General features: G+C 41.8%; 1 protein-coding gene across 8 annotated transcripts in view; it reads right to left on the bottom strand.

Annotated features, from left to right (window-relative positions):
* CTBP1 (C-terminal binding protein 1) overlaps nucleotides 1-12,618 on the bottom strand; it is a 237,823-nt gene that overhangs the window by 139,819 nt on the left and 85,386 nt on the right. Inside the window, exon 1 of one of the 8 annotated variants that reach the window (XM_071447424.1) lies at nucleotides 10,985-11,085. The exons of 5 other annotated variants lie outside the window; for them this stretch is intronic. In XM_071447424.1, the coding sequence (XP_071303525.1) occupies nucleotides 10,985-10,991 (7 nt within the window). In that variant the 5' untranslated portion in view covers nucleotides 10,992-11,085. Of the gene's footprint in view, nucleotides 1-1,554; nucleotides 1,739-10,945; nucleotides 11,086-12,618 lie in introns of those variants that run through there. 2 more of the 8 variants (XM_071447418.1, XM_071447428.1) reach the window with 2 other exon arrangements.

A 12,618-nucleotide genomic window follows, 5' to 3' on the forward strand; every position in this document is an offset into this window, starting at 1 on the left:
GTTAAAGTAATTTAAGCCTGAGATACACAGAAAAAAAAAAAAAAAGAAAATTCATTGTTAAAAGTCTCCCAGCCCCCTGTGATGTTGAGGTACTGGAGCACATATGGTGCAGAGCAGATCCCTGGGACCTACAGGAAGCACAAATGGGGTCAGGAGAGGAGGAGCAAGGGAGTTCAAGACTAAATTGAAGCCTTGTTGATTTTTATTATTAAGTTCTTCCAGGACAGTACTTTTATTTTGTTTATTTTCTGTCCTAAGAACAGTAATTCATACCTCGAAAAAGGCTCTCATTAATATTCTATGAGAATGCTTTTTTAGCCTCAATACAATTACAGCAGAGCAATTATTATTCTTCTGTTAATACTTTAACAATACTAACAGAACTATTAACAGCTCAGCATAATGAGGCATTTGTGAAACAGAACTGTAAGGCTACTTCTGTTTGTAAAGAAACCACAACAGAATTACACAAGTTAAATAAAATCTGAGTGTAAATAAGTCACTGTAAACTGATGTGCAAATGTGCCATCAGATTCCTCCCCGATTGTGAGGAATCTCTCAATCCTGTAAGGATATAGGAAAACCAAACATTTTTAAGTGAAGGCTGAAATTCAAGAGTAAATTCTTTTTTATGTTCAGTATATAACGGAGACATCTCTTTGTGCATGCCAATGAAATCATTGGGATGCTTAGAAAGGATTTGGTAGGCACACCTGGAGGTATGTAACAGAAGAGAAAATACAAAACTATCCATAAAAAATTCCTGAGTGTGCTGTAAAAATGCATCCAGGCTGATGTTGGAGAATGTTTGTTTATTCTAAGGTGGTTATACAGCATCTAAAACACAAGAAACATTGCTGCAATGGGAGGGAAAAGCCAGTGTTGACATGTTACCTTTATAAACCTTTTATTAAAAGCTGCATGGTAAGGGCAACAAGCATAACCCAGATTATTAGATTTTGGAAAATTTTATTTTATATATGCCTTGTTAGAGCTCCTATTTTCCTTCTGAGAGTAGTAACTGTGGAAGTTGCATTTAAAATTATTTGCTAACAGAAAGCAAATGAACACTCAGGTTCTTCAGGAGCATGGATAATCAATGGAAAAGGTGATGAAATTCTCTGGCAAAAAGAGAAAGCACAATTCACTCCTGTGGTTCTCTTGTCCACAGCTACAACAGTAACAGGGTGCAAATCAAAGCATCTTCCACAGCAGATATTGGAGAAAAGCAGCCCCAGACTCCAGACTCCTTGGATTTGAGAATGCCAGGCTGGGAAAAGCTTTTTCAGTTCTTGGGAACTGAGAAAAGATCCATTTCCTACAATCCTCTTAAAAAGGTAAATGAAGCTGAATCCTGAAACACTCTTAGTCCCTCCCATTCCCATACTGATGGAGCTGTTCCTGCACTATTTTCCTTTAATTATGGGAAACTCTGTTCTAATATCATAGACACACAATACTACCAGTATTGTTAATTTATTTAATTATTAATTTAATTATGAAAATATCAACTTATTAAAGACCAGTATGGGTTTTATTTAATCTTGTACCCACCTTGTTTATGAGCTGATGAATCTCCTTTGCCTGGTCTGTACCCACAGATGAAGCTGTCCCTTCTGTAAGGCACCACCAGCACGCCTTTTGCTGGCTGTACCAACTCCCCTTCTTGCTCACAGGATTATGCAAACTGTGTTTAAATTCAGGATGGGTTCTGCCCTTTTGTACTCAAATGCATCCTCTTCCCTTCATCCTGCTACATACAATAAACCCTGGATTTGTCAGGTTTGATCCTAGCTTGCAGCATGACTTATTTTGGTGAGCACTTTGCTTTAACACCTCCTCGCCCACTGCAACACCTCCTGGATATTATTCTTGAATTTGCTTTAGATAGTCAATAACAGTTTTCCACACACCTTTGTAAAAGCTCCCCTTAAAAATCTACTTTTAAGTGACTGTTCCAGTGACTATCCCAGTCACAACGCCCTCGTGTCTTTTATTTAAAGTACAGCACCATCACCTCTGCACAGCAGTGATGTAAGTAAGGCTTGTCACGCTTTTGCTCTCGAGCATTAAAAAACCTGACCCAAAACCAAGTCCATCCTAAGTGTACCTTTTAATCCACACAGAGCCAAAATAATTTATTATTATTTACATTGCTTTAATAGCTTTTTTGAGTTGCTATTTAGATGGTCTTAGTAGTAATGACTGCAGCAAGCTGGAACAGGTTCACAGCACTAAAAATAAAACCTGGGTGTCTTGAAGCCTGGGAAAAATACAGGAATGTTCCAAGGGTGTCAGTACAAACCTGCAAAACAAATTTTCTACACAGACAACATTTCTTATTCATCAATTTGAATGGACAGATATTTGGAGACAGAGAATAATTCAGTTTCTACAGGCTTCTTGGACACTCCCATCATCATGCTCCCCTTTCCCATGTGTTTCTGCTCCCACACTTAATTTGTCTGCCCTCTGCTGTCTTTCTTGCCTTGAACCAGGCTCAGGCCAACTATTTCTCCCTGTCCTAGTTTTGCCTTTCTCTCCCCCATGCCCAAATGATGTGATCCAGGTGATGGCTGAGCCCACCAGGGCAAGGTCATTGCAAGCTCCACTGCAGGAGGGTCTCACCTCTTGGGTAACAAGCCACCTTTTTTTGCCATTTCTTTACTCTATGCAGTAATTATAGTCCCTTTTCCCCCTTTTCCCAGCCTATCCCATTATTTCTCTCTCTTTTACATACTATCCATTATTTTTCAGGGTTTTTTCCTTTTTTATCATCCTATCACTACCAGAGTCTTTAAGAGAAAGCTGAGGCTGTTAAGTGTCTCACACCTGTCATTTCAGCATTATGATTAGAAAGCAGATTCTGAAAATCCTGATGCCACCATAAAACTGGTAAACTAAGAAACCTCACCTTAGATTCCATCACTTTATCACTGTTCTTGTATGCTTCCCCAGATACCTGCTGATCACCATCAGAGACAGGATATTGAATTGTAAGTGCTTGCTCTGAATGAGAACAGCTGTTCTTACAGATTTATTGCTAAAACAACATGGGTTCTTCCAGACCTAAGAAAATCAGCAAGAAATAAAGTTACAGACTCTTGTATTTTGCCACAAGTAACTTTGGTATTTGGAAATTCCCTTTCCTTGTCCCTGTTTGTTAGACTGTTATGCAAAGAGAGTTAATTCTGGTAAAGATTAACACATATGTAAAGTACCCAGATGATTTCTTTGATTGTGATAGGAAACACTTAGATATGAAATTCAGCACAAAGTACTTTCCAGCTTCTGAGAAATATGAGTGAAACTACTTTGAACATGATTAACCTAAGAGCATCATCCTTATTAACATAAGAAAGAAAAACGATTTGTTGGAAAACACTCACCATTTGAGGTACTCCATACTGTTTTCCAATGTTATTTTCCCAGAGACACCAAGAATGGTTTGGTTTTGTGGTTTGGGTGGGGTGGGGGAGAAGGTTGCTGATGTTTTGAGAAAACCTACCAAAGCTTGCTTTGTTTGCTTGCTGATCCTCAGCTACAGCAGTAAGTGGCAGCTGGCAGCCCTAACTTCAAAAACCAGCTGCAGGACAAACTGTCATGATTTCATCCATTCAATCTAAAATTAAAAACTTTTTTTAAAAAATGTATCAAACAAAGAAACAAACTTTAAAAATATTCCAAACAAACCGCAGAAGGTTTCCTCAATGGCAAAGTCTCAAGCCCAGTTGGCCAAACCCTTCCAACCACGTACCCACCCTTGGGTTTCAGATCCAAGTTAAACTCCACTCCCCACCAGCCTTATCTTGCCAAATTCAGAGCAGAAGGAAAACATGCAGAGGACTCCAGCACAGGGAGAGCATGGACACCCACAGCAGCACTCCCAGGGGCCTGCTCTGCAGTTGCATTTTATTAAGGAATGCACACACTTCTGTGCTCCAGTCTGGAATATTCAGGGGCTCCAGCACATGAACAGTAACTCAACAACCCCATTTCCTTGTCTGTATCATAAAATAAACACAGTCTCTGAGATGGACTCTATGGATTTATGGCCTTTCAAAAGAATTTAGTAATTGGAGGGGGAAAAAATAAAACCCCAAGTAAAGTGAACAGTTCAAAATGTGCAGTAAATAGTTTTGAAAGCGATGTTCTCATCTGGGAGTACTGCAGCAGATGTTTATCATGAGCTACTGCAACAGTTAATCCAACTCCCAGCCAGATTACCTCTTTGCCTTTGGAAACCAGCCTTTTTTCCATGGGCAACTTACAGAAAACAAGGGGATGTGCCAGAACTGACAGCAAGCAGTTAACTGAATGAAGCAGGAGGGGAAAAAATCCATAAAGCCCAACCAAATAAACTGATATCTGGCCCAAAAGACTTAGATGAACAGGTGTATGTGTGGGTGGGATTGGAAGGAAAAAAATAAAGAAAAACATTTAAACAAAGCCTCCGTTGACATTCTGGTCACTTAAGTGGGTACACACAAACCAAGCCAAACAACATCTTTGAACAAATCAGCAAATAATGGATTTCTTTCCTTTTTTTTTTTTTTTTGAGAGGGTAGGAAATATGATTATTGAACTTGGATTTCAAAATTATGCCAGTAATTTTGCCAGTAAGCCACAGTAACAACTCAGAGGTTGTTCTATTCTAAGATATTCTAAGGAAGAATGAAATAAAGGAAGGTAGGAAACTACATATGCAATCTGGTATTTACTACTCAAAGATACAAATGCAAATCACAATTTAAAGCATCATTATTTAAAGCTGAAATTACCAGTTCATAACAAATGCAAATCCGATCCCTGTTTACAACATTTCCTAAAGGCAAGTGTAGGGCTAGTGAGTCCATGCCCAGAGCATGGACTTATTCCTGCTCCTGACTTCACAGGCATTTAATTCTGAAAAAACCTTCAGCATCATGGGTCCTGTGAAAAGAGGGAGCAGTCCATCCCCTCTGACCATCCAAAAGAGATCAAGCCAGAGAGGCAGGTCTGAGATCTCAGTGCACTCACCTGAGCATCTCCTGTGGCTCCCCCACCCATGGGAGCACACTCACCCTGGCTGCCCCAGGATCCCTGGAAAACTGCTGGGAGCCAGAGGTAGTTTTTGAGGATTTACAGCCTTGCACAGCTTACAAGGCTACCTGCAACTTTCACCTGCAGCCCACACCTTCCCCTTTGTATTCTCAGCTGTGCTAACACAAGAATAAGAGTCACAAATTCTGGAAACTTCTGGTCTAAACTTCCTTCCTTACTGAAGAAAATCGCAGCTAGTTGGTTGGTTGGGGTTTTTTAAACAGAGAGAAAAACAAATGCCAATCTGTCAAGTGTAAGAAAGATGTAAAGAGATTTTGTTCCTCTAATTGCTCAGCAGAACAATAAATGAATAAAGAGCTCTAGGAAGTCCTTTCCACTCGGCAGTATTTCTGCTGGTAATGCAATTTTTCTTGGTACTTCTTAATCTTGGTACTTCTCTTAATCAACAAAAACAACGGCAAGCGTTACCAGTCCTTTCATATTTGATGAAGGGATTGATGTTATTTATCCAAGAAAGTCTTTATAAATATTCCTTCCCTTCTAAAAAGACCAGTGACCACAGAGCCATGTCCCTGCAGTACCTCCACTCAGCCCTTGGCCCCTTCCAGGCCATTGGAACAGCCACCCATTGGTGTGTTCAATAAAAACAACCATTTGCAGCTTGTCTTTTTAAGGTTTTTTTTTCTTCCATATATCAAAAGTCGTAAGTGTCAAGGGAAAGTTTTTGTTTTCTAAATTTTTAGTATTCCAGAGAAATATATTGACATTGCATTCCGCAAATCTTGCCAAAAATGTCTTTTGTGTTCACAGCTTCAATGTTGATGATAAATTTTAAACACTAACAGTACAAAGTATGATTTAAATCAGAGCCTAAATCATAAATGTAAAAGTAATTTAAGCTAGTGAACTGGAAACCTTAATTTAAATAATCTCATTTTGCCACTATAGTTTTCCTAAAGACCTATTTGCTTTCAATGGTTGTTAGTTCTCATTGAGAAGGTAAATAAACTACATGTATCTATTTAAATTATTATGAAGCCTAATATATTCTACATCTTTTATTTTTACATTTTATTAAGTAGACAATTCACTAGGCAATTATTTTTTTAACTATGATTCCTAAGTGCTTCAAAAATATTTAGTGAGTCCTAAAGCACCTTTTATAATGATGATTATCCCCATTTTATAGAAGGATAACCCAAAGAAGAGGTAATTAACTAGTCTGGGCTCTTTCCTTCACCACATTAAACTAGCTCTAAGGTAACATGATTGATCTCCATTGTAACAGCAACCTGTTACACATAATTTTTCACTCGGACCAAGCAATTGTAATAATTTGTAATTATTGATTAGGAGATGAATTAGAAGCAAATACTCAGGTAGCAGCAGCAGCAGAAGGCTGAACTAAATATCTGTATAAGAATAAGGAGGCTTTGCTGGATGGTTTCACCAAGATATGACACTTGGAACTATTTTTACTTCATCTCCTAAAATGTGGATGCAAAGGTAGCACACGGCACATTCTGCTGCTGTCTTCACAACACCACAGCTTGCTTGATGAGTGACCTCAATTATTTTGCCCTGAATGACAGCAAAAATAGCATTGAGCACTGAGATCTCTTACACAGCCCAAGAGAACACACCAGACTTTGCAAGTTTTACAACCTCTAGTTAGAGTACTCAGTTCTTAATATGGTGCCTCAAAATTTGCAGGATGTTGTGCCAACAGCACTTAGGGTCAACGTTTCACAACAATTTCTGTGTACTGAATATTGCCCATCCTGCTGTGCCAGGCTGAGACCTTCCATTTGCACACTTTCTTTCCTGAGGGATAGCAGCAGCCTGGAATGGTTTCTAGTCAATATAGGCCATGTATGAAAAGTGGGAGAAGTGCTACAGAATTATTCTTCCAATGCCATTTTTCTCGTCGTTGTGCCCATTCTTCATTGTGCCCTAAGTTGGTCCATGACAGGAACTGCATCTTTCCAAAAGCACATCCTGATGTCTCCTACCAAGCCAGCCCTTACCAAGCAGGTGCATCAGTGATCCTGAAGCTACTCTACCCTCCTGTGAACTTGCCTTTCCTAGGATGCACACAAAAATTTTAGCACGTAGGCATTAATGACCATTTTTGAGCTTAGCCAGCAGTGGCACAATGCACCCTCCATCCCACGGTGCAGGAAAATAAAACAGTAAAAGACACAGTGGCCTTTGAAGAGACAGATTTGATAGGAGTGACCACATAAAATGCCAGCTCTTCCCTTCTGGTAAGGGAGTGACCACTACAGGGATGTAGAGCAGAAGGCTCTCGAGGAGACAACCCATTGCTTTGTCAGCTGGATGCTCCATCTCACTGCAAGTCCTCATCTACAGTTTCAGGACAGAGAGTGCTGTTCCTTCCAAAATCAATTCCAATACTGTGTGCCAGACCCCAAACCACACCCCACCGACAGGCCCCACACACACAGAGTTTTCTGCCTGCACACAAGCCCAGGAACCAGGAGGATGAGCAGGGAGTGCAGGTCAGGGACCTACCAGGCCAGGCCCCCGCTGAAGCGAAAGCGAAAGGCTGCCCTGGCACCAGCAGCAGCATTTCCTGCCCAGGCTTCCCAGGGAGATGCAGCCAGTGAAGAAGCCCCACACTGCCCTGGTTTCCTGCCCAGCAGGCAGGCTCCAGCCCATCCTGCCCTGCCACCAGGCTCCAGACAGGATGCTGCTGCTGCTGCTGTGGGAAGCGAGCGAGCTCCGATGGGAGCGCTGGTCCCGGAAGGCAGATGTTGTGTAAATTCATATTTCATCAAAACAGTTAATTGTGACAAGAGGGCTATAAAATTCCTTGTACTGCTAAATTATTTCTCCACTTAGAGCAACTCTACTACCAGTAAATGTTACACATTGCACTTTATACCCAACTGGCAGCACTCAGTGATAACATTACAGCTCTGTTAAATAACAGATATAAAAATCACAGATCTTTAAAAAGTACAAATTAATTTTTCTCCCGTCATTCAACATAACCATTTACAAACAAACATGCCATGCAATTGTCATTAAAAGTTTTCCAATCTAGCGCTGCATGTGTTTAAATATGAAAATTATACTTCTGAAATAAACATTGCTGCTATCAGGGAAAAGTGCTACCATAAGTCACATTGCTATAAGACAGAAACTGCCACCATGAAGACTCAATAATCCCTCACATTTCACCAAGGGAAAGTTCTCTCTCCATCCATCAGGGTCATAGTAAAAGGAAAAAAGCAAACAAAAACCAGCTACAAAACAACTAGGCAGCACCTGCTAAAACTTGGATTGTTTCAGACCCACAAGTAGGTAAAACAAGAAATTCAGAGACTGCTTTGTAATGAATGAATGGTTTATCCATATTATTGGTGCCAAACCTCCAGGAATCTATGTTTAGCAAATTCATACAATTAGGAAAAAATATAACCCCCAAAAAACAACTAACAGGGTTTCACTTTTTCTAATCTGACCTTTTATTAATTTATTAAGAGTTTATTATCTGTTCATCCTTGGAAAATACATTTTTTAGTAACATGTATCTCCTTTAGATATTAAGTCTACACTTAGCAACATCTAGAGTAAGAAACAACAAGGTTTTCTGCAGCTCCAAGGGGTCACAAGATCTCTACCTGGTACCAAAAAAGCAACCCAGTACTGTGCCAAAGGGAAAGGAAAGCCTTCATCTGCTCCCCCTCACCTGCCTGGGTGAGAAAACAGGCAGGAGGCGTGGAGGGTAATTCAGTTCTGCAGTGCTCACATCATCTTTCATATTTCTGTTACCACCACAAGCAGGCAACGCCTGCCAGCCTGGCTGCAGTTTGTTTACACAGTATTAGAAACCAGAATTTGCTACTTAGGCTAAAAAAGCCTCACTAGGTATCAAACAGACCTAGACCTTATTTTGTCTGTTTTCTCAGGATGTTCTGAAAGAAGTTTATATAATGCATGAAAATTATGCATGCCATTATGTAACAAAATCAAAGTGCCATAAAATGTACACATGGGTAGTTCTACTTTCAAACAGCAATAGCTGAACTGTTGCTGGCTTCATTTTAAAAGTACAGATCACTTGTAAACAGCATTTATTTAATCATAATAAGTACAATTTATATATAACTCTCTGACCTTGTCACCTACTCAAGTAATCACAATCACCTCATTATAACACACTGATAAATTCAAGTTAAACTCCCTGGGTCTCGCTCATTTCAGACGATTTGGGTATGTGATCAAAGAACTACAGGTGCACAGATTTTCCCTGGGAGATGACAAATCACAGAGGTGCAACAGGTGCCATTCCCATTCATTATCATTTTCCCAAAAGGATGCCCCTGTCACAGTCAGGATGTTTGTGCACCCATGGGTGCTCGGGCAGGAGGTGAGGACACACAAGCCTGGGGCAGTGCAGCTCCTCTGGCCACTTCCCACACCTCAGAGGAGCTGGGGCTGCTCTTTGGTAGGGCCAGGCTGAAATTCTTCCATCACTTCATGTAAAAAGCTGTATTGATTCTCACAGCTTCAGGCTAGCAACAAAAAAAATTAAGTTTTTAGGCCTAGCAACAGAGCTGGCCCCACAAGCATCCTTCTGCTGCTGCAATGCACAGCAAGGGGTTAATCACACATGCAGGTGTAAATCACACTAACTACACAGACAAAACCATTGATTTTAACCCAAATTCTATAAAAGGCACCTTAAAGGTTCAGTAGCAATTTTATTTGAAAGAACCATGCAAGCACTGATTGCTGAATGGCCATAATCAATTATTTCTATCCAAAATCTGCACTTTTCACACATCACAGAAATGGTTGTACAAATATACTACAGCTTCCAGTACCATCTCCAGCTGGGGATGCTCAGAGAGTATTTAAATTCCCAGCTAACTACTAGATGGCACAAAAATCACAGAACCCAGTCCTAACTGCAGCCTTATGCAGAGAAAAATGCCACAGAGAAAAAAGTTGCAAAATCTGTCAGCAGATATCTCTGTCTGAAGACATATCTCCGTCAGAAATAACTTTTCCCACGAAAACTACCAGGAAACTCAGAACTTAAAAACGTGGATGTGGTTTTCATAAGACGTTAAATATACAGAAGAAATATAATAAATACAGCTGATTGTAAAACATATCACCAAAAAGAAAGGAGATATGTTGCAAAATAACAGAGCTAAATTCGTCCATGAAACGTATAAGAGATTTACAAGGCAAGATAAAAATAGAGAATTTAAGTTCATATTTGTTATTTTAAACTCAAACCAAAGTATGTTCAGATAACCGCACCTAACCACATCGATTTCCAATTAACCGAAGGGGAGGTACTGAATATTTGGCAAATCCGCAGAAATAACTTATGGGAAGAATCCCGGCTTTTCCTCTGGGATGTGACAACACCCCCCAGCCGATTCCCATTTACTTTCCGCAATTCCGCACACGCAAACCTCGATTTCCCAACCGGGGGCACCGCAGCGCCAACTCCGCGCTCGCCAAGTTCGCGGCAGCGCAGCGCCGGGACGGGCGGCGGGGCCCCCGCACCGGACCCGGGGCACCCGGGAGAGAACGGGGAGAACGCAGCCGGGCCGGGATCCATCCCGTCCCCTCCCGGGAAAACTCTCCCGCTGCCCCCGGCAGGCACAAAGAGCCGCATCCCCCGAGCAGCGGGCGGGATGCGACCGGCACTGCCCCCGGCGCTGCGTTGGCGCAGCCCCCGCCCAGCGGCCGCCGGCGGGTGCGGTGCAAAAATAATTATTGGAAAAAATAAAGAAAAAAAATAGAAAAAAATAAAGAAAGAAAGAATCAACCATCGTGGCTCAGGACGGTGCGCAGGGATAGGGCAGCGCGCCGGGTACCGAGCGAACAAGCGTCCATCCATGCATCCACCCACCCGTGCCGCCCTCGCTCCGCGCATCGCCCTCACGCCCACCTTGCATCCCGCCCGCCGCCGGCTCCACACCGGAATCCGCCGCCACCGCCGCCGCCGCTGCTGAAAATACGGGGCAGGCGGGCGGACCAATGGGGGCGGAGAGCGCCGCGCCCGCAGCCAATGGCGGCCGCCCGCCGCCGGCGCCCGGCCAATCAGAGCGCAGCTCATTAGGCGGCGGCGGCCGGGAGCGGCGGGGGTGGGGAGCGGCTCTGGGCGCTCCTCGCCCGCCCCCCGCGATTAATTCTTTTCCTCCCTTTTTCCTCTGGTTTTTCCCTCCCCACCCCGCCTTGTTTTTCCCGACCCTTTTTTTTCCCCTTGTTTTTCTTTCTTATTTCTCTCCTCTCTCTCGCTCCCCTCTTTTAACTTCCCTTTGCCCTTCTTATTTTAGGCAGGGCCTTTTGCCGGATTTTTTTATGTACTCCCCCCACTGTACATTAATTATAGACACCAAAAACTTGGGGAGCCCCCAGGGAACTTGTTCTGCTCTGTGTGGAAGGATGCTCTTGCCTAAATCACGACCGATGGCTGGGAAGCACCAGAGAGTGATATTTCATGGAACCCAAAAAGATGAGGGGATAGAAGCCACTAGAACTAGTCCAGCCAAAATCCGAGCTGGTTTTGGCATGGCACACAAGCTCTGTGCACGCCTTCTGCAAGCTCTCAAGATGCAGAACCAGCCTTTAAAAATAACAAAATGAAACCAGCAGATGTTTCAACCACACAGCTCCACTCCAGCATGCAAAGCTGTTTCATCTGTATCACCACTGTAAAATTCTTAGCAAAGTTTCTTATTCAAGTCAAACAATTGTGGGTATAAATACCTGCTTTGCTAAAATATAGGGAATAAACAGCTCTTTTTTAAAAAAAATCAAATTCATTAACATTCATTCTTGAAAATAAACTTTTCATTTAACAAAACTCATGACTGCTTTATATTACAGCAGAAAACAATCTGCTGTAGAACAGGGGGATAAAAATGACTCAGAATTTGCTTCTGTTTTTCCAGTCTGGTGACCCCAATAATTTCTAAGTTCAGAGCGAACTAAAACAGTGACAAAGCCTGCACCTCCCATTTCTGATGCTGTGCTCCTTCTTCCTCACCCCCAGCATTTAAAATCACTAAATTGTATTTGCTCAAAGCCCTTGCCTGAGCAGGCCATGTTGTGAATTTATTCACAGAGTTTGGCTAATACAGGATAACACACGCTGGGAAGTGATAAACCAGATAGCAACCCAAGTTTGATGATAATTTACAGGAGAAAGCTTTTCTTTTGCAGATCAAGAGAGGCTTTTTCCTAAGGTGCCCCAAGAGCCAAGAACACAGTGTGGCTGTGAACTGCTGACAGGCAACCAATAACTGTGACAAATTATACATTCATGGCATCTGCAACAATCGATAAACTGACTCACCAAATTAATAAAATATAGATCACAAAGCATACATTTTTATTAAAGAATAACTTCATGATAACCAAGTAATGTGGATGCTTCCAAGCATAAGATTAAATTACATGCTGAGCAAATCTGGCATTTTGTGATAAACTAGGAAAATAGTCTTTGCAACAGCAACTGAGGAAGAACATTGCTGACATAGTCTATAAACATGTTTTATAAAGCACAACCGAAAGTAACCA

Source organism: Agelaius tricolor, unplaced genomic scaffold (assembly GCF_023055355.1).
Source record: "Agelaius tricolor isolate 1412-34295 unplaced genomic scaffold, bAgeTri1.0.p SCAF_24, whole genome shotgun sequence".
Lineage (NCBI taxonomy): Eukaryota > Metazoa > Chordata > Aves > Passeriformes > Icteridae > Agelaius > Agelaius tricolor.